The sequence below is a fragment of the Electrona antarctica genome (assembly GCF_951216825.1).
Source record: "Electrona antarctica genome assembly, contig: scaffold_210, whole genome shotgun sequence".
Lineage (NCBI taxonomy): Eukaryota > Metazoa > Chordata > Actinopteri > Myctophiformes > Myctophidae > Electrona > Electrona antarctica.
This window is the reverse complement of record NW_027637633.1, coordinates 163,033-182,498: the sequence shown is the minus strand read 5'-3', so window position 1 is coordinate 182,498 and position 19,466 is coordinate 163,033. Positions and strand designations below refer to the sequence as shown.

General features: G+C 48.5%; 1 protein-coding gene across 2 annotated transcripts in view; it reads right to left on the bottom strand.

Annotated features, from left to right (window-relative positions):
• Positions 1–12,848, bottom strand: part of znf318 (zinc finger protein 318) — a 51,069-nt gene extending 38,221 nt beyond the window's left edge. For both annotated transcript variants that reach the window (XM_079531623.1, XM_079531624.1), the window contains exons 1-3: positions 12,246–12,848; positions 4,978–5,105; positions 4,302–4,773 (exon numbers count right to left, since the gene is read on the bottom strand). In XM_079531623.1, coding sequence (XP_079387749.1) covers positions 4,302–4,773; positions 4,978–5,105; positions 12,246–12,650 — 1,005 coding nt within the window. In that variant the 5' untranslated portion in view covers positions 12,651–12,848. The remainder of the gene's footprint in view (positions 1–4,301; positions 4,774–4,977; positions 5,106–12,245) is intronic.
• Between the last annotated feature and the right edge of the window lie 6,618 nt (positions 12,849–19,466).

The following is a 19,466-nucleotide window of genomic DNA, read 5'->3' as shown; positions in this document are numbered from 1 at the left end:
CGTTACGTTGTTGTGTTGGTCAGGAGAGGAACGTTGGTCAGGAGAGGAACGTTACGTTGTTGTGTTGGTCAGGAGAGGAACGTTAACACCCCGTATCGTTACGTTGTCCGGTCAGTGTTGGTCAGGAGAGGAACGTTACGTTGTCCGGTCAGTGTTGGTCAGGAGAGGAACGTTGGTCAGGAGAGGAACGTTAACACGTTGTCCGGTCAGTGTTGGTCAGGAGAGGAACGTTAACACGTTGTCCGGTCAGTGTTGGTCAGGAGAGGAACGTTACGTTGTCCGGTCAGTGTTGGTCAGGAGAGGAACGTTGGTCAGGAGAGGAACGTTAACACGTTGTCCGGTCAGTGTTGGTCAGGAGAGGAACGTTGTCCGGTCAGTGTTGGTCAGGAGAGGAACGTTAACACGTTGTCCGGTCAGTGTTGGTCAGGAGAGGAACGTTGTCCGGTCAGTGTTGGTCAGGAGAGGAACGTTAACACGTTGTCCGGTCAGTGTTGGTCAGGAGAGGACCGTTACGTTGTCCGGTCAGTGTTGGTCAGGAGAGGAACGTTACGTTGTCCGGTCAGTGTTGGTCAGGAGAGGAACGCTGTCCGGTCAGTGTTGGTCAGGAGAGGAACGTTAAACAGGGGGAGACAATAATATGCAGGGCCGCTTTTTGGGTAGTGCGAATGGTGCCGCCGCACAGGGCCTTGCGCATGCGAGGCCTCGCGCTAGGCAGTGTTTTTTTTGTTTTTTTTAAGAGAAACAATAATCGCATCGCAGCCCGTTCCGTCGCAGTTGATTTTTCACCTATTTAAGCTGCGGTCGGCTTGGAGCCTTTTATCAAGGCATTCTTTAAGCTGCGGTCGGCTTGGAGCCTTTTATCAAGGCATTCTTTAAGCTGCGGTCGGCTTGGAGCCTTTTATCAAGGCATTCTTTAAGCTGCGGTCGGCGTGGAGCCTTTTATCAAGGCATTCTTTAAGCTGCGGTCGGCTTGGAGCCTTTTATCAAGGCATTCTTTAAGCTGCGGTCGGCTTGGAGCCTTTTATCAAGGCATTCTTTAAGCTGCGGTCGGCGTGGAGCCTTTTATCAAGGCATTCTTTAAGCTGCGGTCGGCTTGGAGCCTTTTATCAAGGCATTCTTTTCACCCTGGCTCCATCGGCCCAGGCGCTGCTGAGTTGTTCTAGTGGCCCCAGCGGTTTAACCCCCGGGGTGTACTTAGGACCATTAAATCAAGGCGCCCAACGGTTTAACCCCCGGGGTGTACATAGGACCATTAAATCAAGGCGCCCAGCGGTTTGCAGCTACGGGGAGCATTTCAAGGTGCACCAGGCGCCATCTTGACCTCACCTTTTATTAATCTCCGTCCCGAGCGTTACTATTTGATAGGACGGAGACCTCCGTTTATGGCGCTCAGGGTGTTAAATATCACTTTGACTGCTGAACACGAGTTACACAAACTAATTGACTGTAGAACACTTTCCCTCCCGAGTTTCCCCGAGTTATGTTTTCATTGTTTAATTCACTCTTGGCCGTCCTAATGAAGTATACTGTAGTTTTAAATGACCACTGCGTCTGTGTTAGTAAAGTAAGCCCCTTGCGCGCCACGCTGCGTCCTCTGTTAGTAAAGTAAGCACCTTGCGCGCCACGCTGCGTCCTCTGTTAGTAAAGTAAGCACCTTGCGCGCCACGCTGCGTCCTCTGTTAGTAAAGTAAGCACCTTGCGCGCCACGCTGCGTCTGTGTTAGTAAAGTAAGCACCTTGCGCGCCACACTGCGTCCTGTTAGTAAAGTAAGCACCTTGCGCGCCACGCTGCGTCTGTGTTAGTAAAGTAAGCACCTTGCGCGCCACACTGCGTCCTGTTAGTAAAGTAAGCACCTTGCGCGCCACACTGCGTCCTCTGTTAGTAAAGTAAGCACCTTGCGCGCCACGCTGCGTCCTCTGTTAGTAAAGTAAGCACCTTGCGCGCCACACTGCGTCCTCTGTTAGTAAAGTAAGCACCTTGCGCGCCACACTGCGTCCTCTGTTAGTAAAGTAAGCACCTTGCGCGCCACGCTGCGTCCTCTGTTAGTAAAGTAAGCCCCTTGCGCGCCACGCTGCGTCCTCTGTTAGTAAAGTAAGCACCTTGCGCGCCACGCTGCGTCCTCTGTTAGTAAAGTAAGCACCTTGCGCGCCACGCTGCGTCCTCTGTTAGTAAAGTAAGCACCTTGCGCGCCACGCTGCGTCCTCTGTTAGTAAAGTAAGCACCTTGCGCGCCACGCTGCGTCCTCTGTTAGTAAAGTAAGCACCTTGCGCGCCACGCTGCGTCCTCTGTTAGTAAAGTAAGCACCTTGCGCGCCACGCTGCGTCCTCTGTTAGTAAAGTAAGCCCCTTGCGCGCCACGCTGCGTCCTCTGTTAGTAAAGTAAGCACCTTGCGCGCCACGCTGCGTCCTCTGTTAGTAAAGTAAGCCCCTTGCGCGCCACGCTGCGTCCTCTGTTAGTAAAGTAAGCACCTTGCGCGCCACGCTGCGTCCTCTGTTAGTAAAGTAAGCACCTTGCGCGCCACGCTGCGTCCTCTGTTAGTAAAGTAAGCACCTTGCGCGCCACGCTGCGTCCTCTGTTAGTAAAGTAAGCACCTTGCGCGCCACGCTGCGTCCTCTGTTAGTAAAGTAAGCACCTTGCGCGCCACGCTGCGTCCTCTGTTAGTAAAGTAAGCACCTTGCGCGCCACGCTGCGTCCTCTGTTAGTAAAGTAAGCCCCTTGCGCGCCACGCTGCGTCCTCTGTTAGTAAAGTAAGCACCTTGCGCGCCACGCTGCGTCCTCTGTTAGTAAAGTAAGCACCTTGCGCGCCACGCTGCGTCCTCTGTTAGTAAAGTAAGCACCTTGCGCGCCACGCTGCGTCCTCTGTTAGTAAAGTAAGCCCCTTGCGCGCCACACTGCGTCTGTGTTAGTAAAGTAAGCACCTTGCGCGCCACGCTGCGTCCTCTGTTAGTAAAGTAAGCCCCTTGCGCGCCACGCTGCGTCCTCTGTTAGTAAAGTAAGCACCTTGCGCGCCACGCTGCGTCTGTGTTAGTAAAGTAAGCACCTTGCGCGCCACGCTGCGTCCTCTGTTAGTAAAGTAAGCACCTTGCGCGCCACGCTGCGTCTGTGTTAGTAAAGTAAGCCCCTTGCGCGCCACACTGCGTCCTGTTAGTAAAGTAAGCACCTTGCGCGCCACGCTGCGTCTGTGTTAGTAAAGTAAGCACCTTGCGCGCCACACTGCGTCCTGTTAGTAAAGTAAGCACCTTGCGCGCCACGCTGCGTCCTCTGTTAGTAAAGTAAGCACCTTGCGCGCCACGCTGCGTCCTCTGTTAGTAAAGTAAGCACCTTGCGCGCCACGCTGCGTCTGTGTTAGTAAAGTAAGCACCTTGCGCGCCACGCTGCGTCCTCTGTTAGTAAAGTAAGCACCTTGCGCGCCACGCTGCGTCTGTGTTAGTAAAGTAAGCCCCTTGCGCGCCACGCTGCGTCCTCTGTTAGTAAAGTAAGCACCTTGCGCGCCACGCTGCGTCCTCTGTTAGTAAAGTAAGCACCTTGCGCGCCACGCTGCGTCCTCTGTTAGTAAAGTAAGCACCTTGCGCGGCACGCTGCGTCCTCTGTTAGTAAAGTAAGCCCCTTGCGCGCCACGCTGCGTCCTCTGTTAGTAAAGTAAGCCCCTTGCGCGCCACGCTGCGTCCTCTGTTAGTAAAGTAAGCCCCTTGCGCGCCACGCTGCGTCTGTGTTAGTAAAGTAAGCACCTTGCGCGGCACGCTGCGTCCTCTGTTAGTAAAGTAAGCCCCTTGCGCGCCACGCTGCGTCCTCTGTTAGTAAAGTAAGCCCCTTGCGCGCCACGCTGCGTCCTCTGTTAGTAAAGTAAGCCCCTTGCGCGCCACGCTGCGTCTGTGTTAGTAAAGTAAGCACCTTGCGCGGCACGCTGCGTCCTCTGTTAGTAAAGTAAGCCCCTTGCGCGCCACGCTGCGTCCTCTGTTAGTAAAGTAAGCACCTTGCGCGCCACGCTGCGTCCTCTGTTAGTAAAGTAAGCACCTTGCGCGCCACGCTGCGTCCTCTGTTAGTAAAGTAAGCACCTTGCGCGCCACGCTGCGTCCTCTGTTAGTAAAGTAAGCACCTTGCGCGCCACGCTGCGTCCTCTGTTAGTAAAGTAAGCACCTTGCGCGCCACGCTGCGTCCTCTGTTAGTAAAGTAAGCACCTTGCGCGCCACGCTGCGTCCTCTGTTAGTAAAGTAAGCACCTTGCGCGCCACGCTGCGTCCTCTGTTAGTAAAGTAAGCACCTTGCGCGCCACGCTGCGTCCTCTGTTAGTAAAGTAAGCACCTTGCGCGCCACGCTGCGTCCTCTGCTGCGTCCTCTGCTGTGACTCCTAGACCTGGACCTGGACCTGGACTTGGATCTGGACCTGCTGCGCGGGCGGCTCTTGCTCCGGCCCCGGCTCTTGGCCCGGCTCCGGTCCGGGCTGGGGGTGGTCCGGCCCCGGCTCTTGGCTCGGCTCCGGTCCGGGCTGGGCGTGTTCCGGACGTGGCTGCGAGCGCGGCTGCGCGCCCTGGAGCGGTCGGGGCTGGGGGTGTTCCGCACGCGGCTGCGTGCCCGGCTGTGCGCGGGGCTGGGGGGGCTGCGCGTGTGGCTGCGCGGGCGGCTCTTGCTGCGCCCGCGGCTCTTGGCCCTGCTGCGCTCCTTGCTGCGACTCCGCCCCCGGCTCCGACCCCTCTCCCCCCTGTCGCGGCTGGGACTCCGCCTCCGGCCGCCGCCGCCCCCGCGCTCGTGGCTTGAGCGCCTCGACGGGCCGTCTCTGGAAACAGAAAACACATTGTCAAATATTAACCCATTCTGGGCGAGAACCCCTTTTGTTTTTTTAAGCATTGCGTTATACTTTAGCTATTGAAAAATAGCAGATCTTTTTTATTACTCTGTGTGCCTGTGTGTGTGTGTGTGTGCGTGTGCGTGTGTGTGCGTGTGTGTGTGTGTGTGTGCGTGTGTGCGTGTGTTGCGTCACCTGTTCTGTAGGTGGCGTGGGGGGGCGGAGCCAGACGGCCCGGTCAACTCGTTGCCAACTGTGATGACCAGGTTGTGGTCCAGTGGCATCCCCCCTCCCCCCCCTCCTCCTCGAGGAGAGGGAGATCTCTGCAGAGAAAACAAACGCACCCGACATCAGTCAAACTATGGATGGAACAATTCATTGAAGTAATAATCCATTCTTTACCTTTAGCTAAGCCCCGCCCTCTCCCACTAAGACACTCCCACTTAGACACTTTCCAGCCGGGCTCATTCATTCCAATGTAAATATGGATTTTAACACATTAAATACTGGTTCAGTTTTAGAACCAGAACCTTCTAGATCTCTTCCAAATCCGTCAACCAGGCCTGCCGTTACAGAGTCCCTAGGCCTGCCGTTACAGTCACCAGGCCTGCCGTTACAGAGTCCCTAGGCCTGCCGTTACAGAGTCCCTAGGCCTGCCGTTACAGAGTCCCTAGGCCTGCCGTTACAGAGTCACTAGGCCTGCCATTACAGAGTCACTAGGCCTGCCGTTACAGAGTCACTAGGCCTGCCGTTACAGAGTCACTAGGCCTGCCGTTACAGTCACTAGGCCTGCCGTTACAGAGTCACTAGGCCTGCCGTTACAGAGTCACTAGGCCTGCCGTTACAGTCACTAGGCCTGCCGTTACAGAGTCACTAGGCCTGCCGTTACAGAGTCACTAGGCCTGCCGTTACAGTCACTAGGCCTGCCGTTACAGTCACTAGGCCTGCCGTTACAGAGTCACTAGGCCTGCCGTTACAGAGTCACTAGGCCTGCCGTTACAGAGTCCCTAGGCCTGCCGTTACAGAGTCACTAGGCCTGCCGTTACAGAGTCACTAGGCCTGCCGTTACAGAGTCACTAGGCCTGCCGTTACAGTCACTAGGCCTGCCGTTACAGAGTCACTAGGCCTGCCGTTACAGAGTCACTAGGCCTGCCGTTACAGTCACTAGGCCTGCCGTTACAGTCACTAGGCCTGCCGTTACAGAGTCACTAGGCCTGCCGTTACAGAGTCACTAGGCCTGCCGTTACAGAGTCACTAGGCCTGCCGTTACAGAGTCACTAGGCCTGCCGTTACAGTCACTAGGCCTGCCGTTACAGTCACTAGGCCTGCCGTTACAGAGTCACTAGGCCTGCCGTTACAGTCACTAGGCCTGCCGTTACAGTCACTAGGCCTGCCGTTACAGAGTCACTAGGCCTGCCGTTACAGTCACTAGGCCTGCCGTTACAGAGTCACTAGGCCTGCCGTTACAGTCACTAGGCCTGCCGTTACAGAGGCACTAGGCCTGCCGTTACAGAGGCACTAGGCCTGCCGTTACAGAGGCACTAGGCCTGCCGTTACAGTCACTAGGCCTGCCGTTACAGTCACTAGGCCTGCCGTTACAGTCACTAGGCCTGCCGTTACAGAGTCACTAGGCCTGCCGTTACAGTCACTAGGCCTGCCGTTACAGTCACTAGGCCTACCGTTACAGAGTCATTAGGCCTGCCGTTACAGAGTCACTAGGCCTGCCGTTACAGAGTCACTAGGCCTGCCGTTACAGTCACTAGGCCTGCCGTTACAGTCACTAGGCCTGCCGTTACAGAGTCACTAGGCCTGCCGTTACAGAGTCACTAGGCCTGCTGTTACAGAGTCACTAGGCCTGCCGTTACAGAGTCACTAGGCCTGCCGTTACAGTCACTAGGCCTGCCGTTACAGAGTCACTAGGCCTGCCGTTACAGTCACTAGGCCTGCCGTTACAGTCACTAGGCCTGCCGTTACAGAGTCACTAGGCCTGCCGTTACAGAGTCATTAGGCCTGCCGTTACAGAGTCACTAGGCCTGCCGTAGCACTGGAGAAATATGTGCGTGGCATTTCTTTTATAAAACAATGTTTTATCATATTGGAAAACTATTGGTGGAGAGGTTTGTCTAGCCCAGTGGTTCCCAAACTGTGGTGCGTGGCACCCCTTGTGGTGCGCGAGCACCTTCTAGGGGGTGCGTGGCACCCCTTGTGGTGCGCGAGCACCTTCTAGGGGGTGCGTGGCACCCCTTGTGGTGCGCGAGCACCTTCTAGGGGGTGCGTGGCACCCCTTGTGGTGCGCGAGCACCTTCTAGGGGGTGCTGTGGTGCGTGGCACCCCTTGTGGTGCGCGAGCACCTTCTAGGGGGTGCTGTGGTGCGTGGCACCCCTTGTGGTGCGCGAGCACCTTCTAGGGGGTGCTGTGCTGCGTGGCACCCCTTGTGGTGCGCGAGCACCTTCTAGGGGGTGCTGTGGTGCGTGGCACCCCTTGGGGTGCGCGAGCACCTTCTAGGGGGTGCTGTGGTGCGTGGCACCCCTTGTGGTGCGCGAGCACCTTCTAGGGGGTGCGTGGCACCCCTTGTGGTGCGCGAGCACCTTCTAGGGGGTGCTGTGGTGCGTGCTCCCCTTGTGGTGCGCGAGCACCTTCTAGGGGGTGCTGTGGTGCGTGCTCCCCTTGTGGTGCGCGAGCACCTTCTAGGGGGTGCTGTGGTGCGTGGCACCCCTTGTGGTGCGCGAGCACCTTCTAGGGGGTGCGCGACATGAAAAGGCTAATGGTGGTGCTATGTTTTTTTACATATATTAGGCCAATATATGGCAAGTATATGCAGAATATAGCCTATGCTGCATATATATGCCATATTCAGGTTCATATATGTGCATATATGTGGATAAATAGGAAATATATGTCTCTATATAGCGTATGCAATTTATATTTCCATGTGGGGGGGTGCGTCAGCTAGGTCGGGAGGTAACAGGGGGTGCATGGCCAAAAAGGACTCCAGCCCATGTTATGCTCAGCTGTGATTGGACCATAGCAGTTTAAGAATCACACTAATATGACGGGGGAGAACACAACGGAGACAGAGCTTCTTTCACCTGACAAATATCACCATGTGATTATTTCTTGTTTTCTTTTATTCATGTATTTATTTTGAGCTTGTGCGTCGGCCATCTTTCGCTACCAAGAATGAATAAGGCTTTACAATGAATCTATAATATTATGTTCCTGGTAATCAGGCGTGCTTTGTTTGAACATTGTTTTGTTTTTTTATATTGTTTTATCAAGTTCAGTGTTTCATGTTGTCAATCAGTCGGTAACTTAGTTAGCATAGCTTTGTTACTTTGTTACCATTACATGACACTGAAGGAACGAAACTGGATTACAAACTTTGATAGTGATGGACCGAATATTCGGCCGCAGGAAATATTCGGCAGAAAATGGCTAAAAATGCCTATTCAGTTTCGGCCCGAATAGGCAGAAAATATATCACGAATAGTGTATGCAATTAATGCATTCAAAAGAGCTGATTTTTTTTTTTATGGACCCATAATAGTGATTATTATTTAAGTTTTGCCATAACCATTTATTTTATTTTGCCATAAATCAGGTAGCTTTAAGGTACGGCCATGACAGCAATGGTAGCAAAAAAGATATATATTCGGATATTCGGTTTTCGGCCAACTGTTTCCTATATTCGGTTTCGGCCAAGAATTTCCCTTTCGATGCATCCCTAGATACGATATTTTGAAAAGTATTGATATTCGATTTCGAATACCATTGTCGATACCACGCAACCACAGAGATGTTACAAAAGTACAAATTAAAAGCTATGCAAACTAATCTTTACACGTTTTTTCACAGTAACAACTATTATACAGTAAACGGTATGGATCATAAACCAAAGTACACAAAAAGGTTTAGGTTGTGAAGCAACAGCAGCAGGTTGTGAAGCAACAGCAGCTGAAGTTAATTTCTTTATGACCAAATAGTCAAAAACCACCATCTTGGTTTCAGATATAAACCAATGGCCCTGCAGCCTGCTTATATCATATCCAGTCATTTACACGCACGCACGCACGCACGCACGCACGCACACACGCACGCACGCACGCACGCACGCACGCACGCACGCACGCACGCACGCACGCACGCACGCACGCACGCAAATGGAGAATTGTTTTCAGTTTCCTCCTCCTGTTTTGTACTTTGATGTACATGTGACATGACAAAACAAATTGACGGAACACTGACTGAATCAGGCTGGTGCTCCAAACAGCACTTTATCTATCAGAACTGGCTGCGGAGGTTCTGTTTATCTATCAGAACGGGCTGCGGAGGTTCTGTTTATCTATCAGAACGGGCTGCGGAGGTTCTGTTTATCTATCAGAACGGGCTGCGGAGGTTCTGTTTATCTATCAGAACGGGCTGCGGAGGTTCTGTTGATCTATCAGAACGGGCTGCGGAGGTTCTGTTTATCTATCAGAACGGGCTGCGGAGGTTCTGTTGATCTATCAGAACGGGCTGCGGAGGTTCTGTTTATCTATCAGAACGGGCTGCGGAGGTTCTGTTTATCTATCAGAACGGGCTGCGGAGGTTCCGTACACAGAGATTAAAATAGGGTGCATTTTGCATCCCAAACCGCAGTTTATAGTTAAGGGACGCAATAAAACAACGACCTCTGCATCCACGGGATGCACTACTGTACTACTGTACTGTTTCTTATTCTAGATTATTTTGCTAGCTTTAGTTATAATAATCATTTCTTCTTCTGTTTTCTACATGAATAATATAACCACATTATAACCATATAAAATTAAATGGGAGTTAAATGCTGCAATTGGTAAAAATGGCAAAATAGACCACTGGGTACTTTGTGCGTCTTGGAAAGTTTGGTGACGCGATGCATCTTCATCGTGTCGCTGGCTTCCATTGGCAATGAATGGTAGACTGTATCTTTGCATCTGCCCATGTGAACACAGCTTTAATGAATGGTAGACTGTATCTTTGCATCTGCCCATGTGAACACAGCTTTAATGAATGGTAGACTGTATCTTTGCATCTGCCCATGTGAACACAGCTTTACCGCTCCGACTTGAATCCATTCTGGGCGGGAACCCCTTTTGGTGTTTTAAGCATTATGTTATACTTTAGCTATTGAAAAAAAGCAGATATACAAGCTCATAGTGCGGCACAGGGTGCCGCACTATGAGCTTGTAGGTCTACTATTTTTGAAAAATTGTGAAAATGTGGGACAAATGTGGGACAGATTTGGAATATATATTTTATATATATATATATATATATATATATATATATATATATATATATATATATATATATATATATATATATATATATATATATAGGCTAAATGTCATCAAATGGTGGTCCGTGGCTCAAATGGGTCTGAGAGGCTAAATGTCATCAAAAGGTGGTCCGTGGCTCAAATGGGTCTGAGAGGCTAAATGTCATCAAACGGTGGTCCGTGGCTCAAATGGGTCTGAGAGGCTAAATGTCATCAAATGGTGGTCCGTGGCTCAAATGGGTCTGAGAGGCTAAATGTCATCAAACGGTGGTCCGTGGCTCAAATGGGTCTGAGAGGCTAAATGTCATCAAACGGTGGTCCGTGGCTCAAATGGGTCTGAGAGGCTAAATGTTATCAAATGGTGGTCCGTGGCTCAAATGGGTCTGAGAGGCTAAATGTCATCAAAAGGTGGTCCGTGGCTCAGATGGGTCTGAGAGGCTAAATGTCATCAAATGGTGGTCCGTGGCTCAAATGCAGAATAAATTAATGGTGAAAAGGGTTGAAAACCCACTGATTTAGTAGGTTTTAAGGTACCTCTCTAACTTTGTTTTGTTTCACAGTATGTAGAATGGGTACATTTCAAACGAAATACAAAAAAAACTGCTACTTTTGAGGACGACACCATGAAAAGCAGCACTAAGACTTACATCAGGGTCCTCCATTTTCAATTCATCAGACGTACACAAACATACACTACTATGAGGCTCCATTTAGTAGGTTTAGGTCTAACCTCTCGAACTTTAAGCATGCAGCATAGTAGTAGTTTAGTAGTAGTTTATCACGGTTCAAGGTTGTATTTCATTGTTCCATCTTGCGTACACTGCCTGGTACATAAGAGTACTTCCATACAGACAATGCAGAAGCATAGATATGATTAGATAGCATGACATTCAAAGAGCAAAAACACAGCACAGCAAACAAAGGGACAGAATAAAGAGTGCAAGAATTTGAGCATTCAAGGAGTCAACAAATAGTAACACATGTACATGTTTTCCCTGTGGTAACAAATAGTAACATATGTACATGTTTTCCCTGTAGTAACACATGTACATGTTTTCCCTGTAGTAACAAATAGTAACACATGTACATGTTTTCCCTGTAGTAACAAATAGTAACACATGTACATGTTTTCCCTGTAGTAACAAATAGTAACACATGTACATGTTTTCCCTGTAGTAACAAATAGTAACACATGTACATGTTTTCCCTGTAGTAACAAATAGCAACACATGTACATGTTTTCCCTGTAGTAACAAATAGTAACACATGTACATGTTTTCCCTGTAGTAACAAATAGTAACACATGTACATGTTTTCCCTGTAGTAACAAATAGCAACACATGTACATGTTTTCCCTGTAGTAACAAATAGTAACACATGTACATGTTTTCCCTGTAGTAACAAATAGTAACACATGTACATGTTTTCCCTGCAGTAGCAAAGTTAGGTAAACATTATCTGAACAGTAGGTTGTGTTCCAAAAATATACAACCAAATGTAGTTTAGAAAAGGTGCAATTCGAGGCTATGTTCCATAATATGTATACCAGTGGTTCCCAAACTTTTTCCATGTCAAGGACCCCCAAATTGACACTAATTAGCCCCACGGACCACCCATTTGAAGAGATATGCCAGGGACCCCCATAAGAGATGATGTGTACGTCTCTAGCAGTGATTCTCAACCATTTTAATTTCAAGGACCCCCAGTTTGACATGCATTATAGTCTACGGACCCCCATTTAATGGCATTTCTATCTGTGGGACCCCCAATGTATATAGTAAAATCAATGTAAATGTAACTCTGAGTGTGTACAAATGGAACCAAATGGACCACATTTGGTTCCATTTGTACACTCTCAGAGTTACAGACCCATAAGGGTCCATTTGGTTCCATTTGTACACTCTCAGAGTTACAGACCCATAAGGGTCCATTTGTACACTCTCGGAGTTACAGACCCACAAGGGTCCATTTTGTTCCAAACTATCATTTAGCTGGGGGACCCCCTAGAACTCCCTTCAAGGACCCCAGGCCCTGCAGGGGACCCCCCTGGAACTCCCTTCAAGGACCCCTGGGGGTCCCCGGACCCCCCACTACTTTGTAAACCACTGATATACAACAACATTCAGCTCATACATAAATAATAGCATGGAATGTATCCCTTTACCTCTCTAGCTTTGCCTCCAGGGCCAGAAGAGCCGGAGGAGGGCGGCCAGTAGTCTGCGGGCGGCGGGCCGCGGTGCTCCCTGCTGCCCGGGCCGGGGGAAGGGTACCTGCGGCGGGGCGGCGAGGAGCGGCGGTAGGGCTCTGGTGGTGGGGGTCCGCCGCCTCCTCCTCCTCCTCCTCCTCCGTGGTGGTGGTAGTGAGGCGGCGGCGGTGGAGGACCCCGGCCTCCTCCTCCTCCTCCTCTGTCGTCCCGGTAGGAGGGAGGCCCGGGCGGGTAGCCTCCTCCACCTCCTCCTCCACCGGGCCGGTGGTGGTGCGGCGGCGGGCCTCCTTCATACGGAGGTCCGCCGCCGCCGGAGGAGGAGTACGGAGGAGGGCCTCTCGGCGGAGGCCGTCCGCGGTACATCGTTTAGCTTGTTTTAATCTCACAGCCACTGCCGCTAAATTAATTAAATCCCCGTTTTTGTTATAAAACGTTAAAATGGTCGTGTTTTTTGTTTTAAATGGTTCCTTCGCGCGAGCTTCTGTGTGTGTGTGTAGTTTAGTAATGATAATAACAGAGTCTGACTGACTGCACTGCACGGGGCAGCTCACACTTCCAACATGGCGGCCAGGGCAGCGTTGCCAGGTTTTGTGGGAGAAATAAGCCAAACTAGGTCTATGGAAACGAGCCCAAAAAGAAGCAACTGCACTAGGATATTGAAAATAGCAGATCTATATGGGCTAAGTATTTTCAAAAGTATCATGGAAAAAAAATGTGACAAAATGTGGAATATTCTTTGAAACATTTTAACACCAACACAAATCTTGTGACCCCCCCCCCCACACACACACACACACACACACACACACACACATCCCTTTCCCCCTCACTGTGTGATATGTTTCTTTTCCCTTTTTACCTCCTCTATGATGAATTCCTGTTCTGTTCTTTATGGCTATACAGAAGTGTATATTTGTAGGTCTCTAAATGTTTTGATGAATTGAACAAGGTGGACCCTCTTGTAAACAATTGGGTTTATTGGGTCGTCCACTCACAGTTAACAGTCTTTGTATTGAGTTGTGCTTGAAATGTACTGTAATTCTGCAAACTGTTAATAAATACTTAAATCAATCAATTGAGAATCGCTGGTTTAAACGAGATTAGGAAACAAGCCCAAATAAACAGCTACACTCTAGGAATAAGGCCAAAAAACCGCAACCTGCAGCATCGACCAATAATTATTTACAAGCAACTTTACAGAAAAACAAGTCCAAAGTGTCTTATAATAATCCGACATGGCAACACTGCATGGCGGCGCTTCCTTTGCGCTCGAGCGGCGACGACAACAACACACAGCACTTCCGTTCCGCCCGCGCGTGTTTCAAAATAAAACAATTCAATTCAAAGGAGCATGAGAAAACATATGAAGTGAGGGGCGCTCTTATCATCGTACATCATCAGACACATATTATATATGACGTAAATCCTTCATTCATTGTCAATGGGAATGTATTGTTCGTGTAAGAGTCTTTCGTCTTACAGTAGGCCTAAGACGAAAATCGACACTATATCTGAATATAAAAACAGTTGAAATGGGGAAATTAAAAGCTATATAATACAGTTGGAGCGGGTAGTGTATTTTGTAAATGTAAACAGATCTATGTCACATTATTGTGCCGTTACATTTTAAGGGTATGAAGCTTTTTTGAAACAAGTAGCAGCAAATCTTTTGCAGTCACTTTGGGACATAAATAGTGGCATTTTGTTTTATCTCAAGACTATTTAAATAGTATTTAAAAAAACCTCAGTTTTAAGATGTGTTTACGTCTCTGTTTATGTCTACTTGGTGGTATAAGAAAAGGTCTTATACTGAAGGAATACTTGGCGGATGTTTGGTGTGTTGTTGTTGCTGCGATCTTCTGTTGTTTTGGTTGCTGCGCACGCGCTTCCGGTGTGTTGCTGCCCCCCAGCGGTAAAGAAAACACATGACAGCAGTTGCATTTATTCACAAAGAAAGGAATCCGGACTTTATTAACAGTTTGCAGGGGGGGAAAGTAAAGCACAGGAAAGTGCAATTCGAAACTGGCCCCGTACAATCTGAATCCACCCCCACCCCTTTTTCCCCTCACTGTATATGTTTATTTTCCCTTTTTACCTCCTTTATGATGAATTTCTGTTCTGTTCTTTATGGCTATATAGAAGTGTCTCTAAATGTTTTGATGAATTGAACAAGGTGGACCCTCTTGTAAACAAGTGTAATGCTTAATTGGGTCGTCCACTCACAGTTAACAGTCTTTGTATTGAGTTTGTGCTTGAAATGTACTGTAATTCTGCAAACTGTTAATAAATATTTCAATCAATCAATCAATCCTCTTGTAAACAAGTGTAATGCTTAATTGGGTCGTCCACTCACAGTTAACTTTGTATTGAGTTTGTGCTTGAAATGTACTGTAATTCTGCAAACTGTTAATACATATTTCAATCAATCAATCAAAAGTATAAGTACAGAGGATTAAAAACCAAAGAAAGTACTATTATATCAAAAAAGTCAATCAAAGAACAAGATTCCTACACAGGATCTCCTCACTGGTCAACAAAAACACCCTGAAGACCTTAACAGGAGCCCTCGTACAAGGTTTCGTTGACTATGCATACACCTCCTGGTACCACAGCACCTCAAAGGCCCTTAAAACTAGGCTCCAGACTTCCCAACACAGACTGGTCAGGCTCCACTTGGCCTCACCCCCCGAACCCACCTCACCCCTGCCCACTTTGACAGGCTGGAATGGCTTAGGGTCGACGACAGAGTACAGCATCTTGCAATGGGTCTGGTCCACAAGATTCGATACACCACCAAGATACCCATGTACCTGTCTAGATTATGTCTGCAATTCGAAACTGGCCCCCGTAAAATCTGAATCCCCCCCCCCCCCCCGCCCCCCCCCTTTTTTCCTCTCACTGTATATATTTCTTTTCCCTTTTTACCTCCTTTATGATGAATTCCTGTTCTGTCTATAGAAGTGTCTATTTGTACGTCTCTAAATGTTTTGATGATTTGAACATGGTGGACCCTATTGGAAACAAGTGTAATGCTTAATTGGGTCGTCCACTCACAGTTAACAGCCTTTGTATTGAGTTTGTGCTTGAAATGTACTGTAATTCTGCAAACTGTTAATAAATTCTTCAATCAATCAATCAATCAACACCCACAACACCAGAGGGAGTGCAACGAACCATGTACAACCCAGATTCGGCACAAACAAGGGACTAAATTATTTTCGCTCCTATGCCACCAAAATGTGGAACGCCCTACCAACAGTCATTAAGACATGCAAATCCCTTGACTCCTTCAAAACCGCTCTCAAAGGGCACCTACGGACGGCTGCAATTCAAAACTGGCCTCCGTAAAAATCTGAATCCACCACCGCCCACTCCTTTTTCCCCTCACTGTAGGCTATATGTTTATTTTCCCTTTGTACCTCCCTTATGATGAATTCCTGCATTCTTTGACTATATAGAAGTGTCTATTTGTACACTCTCAGAGTTAAATGAACAGTGGTTTTACAATATAAATTGGGGGTACCAGAGATAGAAATGCCATTAAATCGGGGGTCCGTGGCATAATGCGTGTGAAACTGGGGGGGTCTGTGAAATTAATGTGTTTCGGAATCACTGCTAGAGCCGTAAAAATCGTCCCTTATCGGGGTCACTGGCATATGTTTTCAAATGGGGGTCCGTGGCCTAATAAATGTTGGTTTGGGGGTCCTTGACCCCCAAACCCGACTTGTTCGGTAGACGGTAGCATAATCGGAATCGTCCATAAAAATGGAACGGTATCGGAACGGTCTCAAAATAATCCAGATTAGTTCATCGGTTTTCACCACCAAAAATTAAATAAAATGAAAAATGTCTAGTACCTCTAGTCTTGAACAAAAGCCAAATCAAATATGATGTAAAATCTTAAGTAAAAATAAACTTTACATTGATTGTGTACTTATCTCATTCAGTAGTCATTCCGTTGACACTTGGAAAAGAGTATCTAGGCTATTATCGGCAGATATAATATACTCTATGGATATAACCCTGCAAATAATTGGAGATCGGATATCGGCCATATTTTCATAATCGTGCACCCCTAATTAGAAGAAAGAGAAATATATGTCAAATAAATAGAAATGCTAAAAAACGGCCATAGCCGTCATCCCAAATGTGATGAGGTCAGCGCATTTGGGCACATTTGGTACGTGGCTATGGCCGAATTTAGCCCAAGCCAAGGAGTTCTTTTTGTGCAAAATTAATGCTTGCAATGGATTCAGAATAATGAAAACCCCCTAGTTTTACACATCACATGCTATATAGGGCTTAAAGCATAATGAAATGTTTTGCCATAACATATGGTACCCCAAATTTAAGTCAGCTGTCACAAAGTTTCCCAACAGAGTTTGGTTGGAACAAATTGAGGTGACAGTAGACTGAGTAGAGGCTAGTGGTATGTTTTATTTTTTTTTCTTTATTTTTTTTGCAGATTTCCCACACATAGCCTATTTAGCTAATTTTCCCTTATTATATAACTGTGTGATATTCCATCCTGATTGGCTAAGATTGGCTTCCAAAGTTTGCAGGAGTTTTGAACGATATGCCTGAAATCTTTCAAATCAGCCTCATGGCGGCGCTATAACCTAATAGGCCGGTTCGTGTCTTACCTGTGTGTGTGTGTGTGCGTGTGCGTGTGTGTGTGCGCGCGTGCGCGTTGCAGTGTGTGACTCCTTCCTTTTAGCTCTAATACACAGCAATCCTCAGCTTTCTAATCCATTCACGTGTCCAACCAAGCTAAGCACACACACACACACACACACACACACACACACACACACACACACACACACACACACACACACACACACACACACACACACACACACACACACACACACACACAGTAGTATATCAGTAAGTGACCCTTGCATGACTGGTCAGTCAAACTGTGTCATCATCATTCACTTGTTGCTGAATAATTCTTTAATAATAATAATAATATGCCCTATAATAGGGGGGCAAAGGTTAAGGGGGTCTCTGATCGGTGAACCAATATTCTTTCATTCTGATTAATTGAAAATGGCGGACCCTATTGTAAACAACTAAAACAAGTGTAATGCTTTATGGTGTCGCCCACAGTTAACAGTCTTTGTATTGAGTTGTGCTTGAAATGTACTGTAATTCTGAAAACTGTTAATAAATACGTCAATCAATCAAAAGACCAGAAAGCACGCTGGCTGGGCCAAGCTACCCGCCCCTCTGGACCAGAAAGCACGCTGGCTGGGCCAGGCTACCCGCCCAGAAAGCACGCTGGCTGGGCCAGACTACCCGCCCCTCTAGACCAGAAAGCACGCAGGCTAACAGCTCCACCAGAGTGCTCCAGACTTCCCTCTCCAGAGCAACATTAGTAACTTCCTTCTGGGGGATCCCGAGGCGTTCCAAGGCCAGTTTGGAGATATGATTTTCTGCATCTGGTCCTGATTGGTCTGCCCCGGGGTCTCCTCCCAGTGGGACGTGCAACGAGGACCTCCCTATAGGGACGAGCGTCTCCCGAGCGTCTGCTCGGGACTCCCGAGCATCTCCCTATAGGGAGACGCTCGGGACAGGGAGATGCTCGGGACTCCCGAGCAGGGGTAATTTGCATGGGGTGGTGGGTTCTGTAAACCCACGGGGGGCCCCCCAACTGGCGAGGACTTTTCACAACTTATCTTTGTCATTTCCATTTTCCAATAGTAAATATTACATGAACAGTAAATATTACATGCCCTGCAGTTATTTGGGCTGGAATTTACGTACTGTAAATTCCAGCCCATTCCATAATCCGTAGCAGTTGATTTTTTCCCCCAATAGTAAAAGTAGGTCAGTCGGTTTGATGGGGGCCCCAGTCGGTGTTCACCTAATCATGTTGATGAAGTGATGTGATGTAAAACAAACGGTGCCAACACAAACATTACATTGTCTTTATTGTTAATGGCATTTAATGTTGGTGTTAGGGGACAAGATTTTCCCTCCATTGTCAATGGCGTTTTTAAAACAAACATTGAACTAAAAACAAACATTAAACCTGTATATAGGAGGGACAACAACAACAACAACAACACACCACCAGCCTGGACATACAGGGATACAATATAAACACAAGACTTTGGGGGAAACCTAATATTTTCCCTGAGCTGTAACCAACAAAAGTGTGTTCTTACATCCTCCATTTCAGCACTCGGTGAGTAATTACTGATATGAAAGTTTTCTTTCTCATTCTGCTCCGGAGCACACTTGATGCTGTGGATCAGGGCTTTGAGCTTGTCGATCAGCTATTTGGTGGCGCTATAGTGTAGCAGAGTGGCTCACAGCCTGATGGTGGCGCTATAGTGTAGCAGAGTGGCTCACAGCCTGATGGTGGCGCTATAGTGTAGCAGAGTGGCTCACAGCCTCAGCCTGATGGTGGCGCTATAGTGTAGCAGAGTGGCTCACACCTCAGCCTGATGGTGGCGCTATAGTGTAGCAGAGTGGCTCACAGCCTCAGCCTGATGGTGGCGCTATAGTGTAGCAGAGTAGCTCACAGCCTGATGGTGGCGCTATAGTGTAGCAGAGTGGCTCACAGCCAGATGGTGGCGCTATAGTGTAGCAGAGTGGCTCAGAGCCTGATGGTGGCGCTATAGTGTAGCAGAGTGGCTCACAGCCTGATGGTGGCGCTATAGTGCAGCAGAGTGGCTCACAACCTGATGGTGGCGCTATAGTGGAGCAGAGTGGCTCACAGCCTGATGGTGGCGCTATAGTGTAGCAGAGTGGCTCACAGCCTGATGGTGGCGCTATAGTGCAGCAGAGTGGCTCACAGCCTGATGGTGGCGCTATAGTGTAGCAGAGTGGCTCACAGCCTGATGGTGGCGCTATAGTGTAGCAGAGTGGCTCACAGCCTGATGGTGGCGCTATAGTGTAGCAGAGTGGCTCACAGCCTGATGGTGGCGCTATAGTGTAGCAGAGTGGCTCACAGCCTGATGGTGGCGCTATAGTGTAGCAGAGTGGCTCACAGCCTGATGGTGGCGCTATAGTGTAGCAGAGTGGCTCACAGCCTGATGGTGGCGCTATAGTGTAGCAGAGTGGCTCACAGCCTGATGGTGGCGCTATAGTGTAGCAGAGTGGCTCACAGCCTGATGGTGGCGCTATAGTGTAGCAGAGTGGCTCACAGCCTGATAGTGGCGCTAT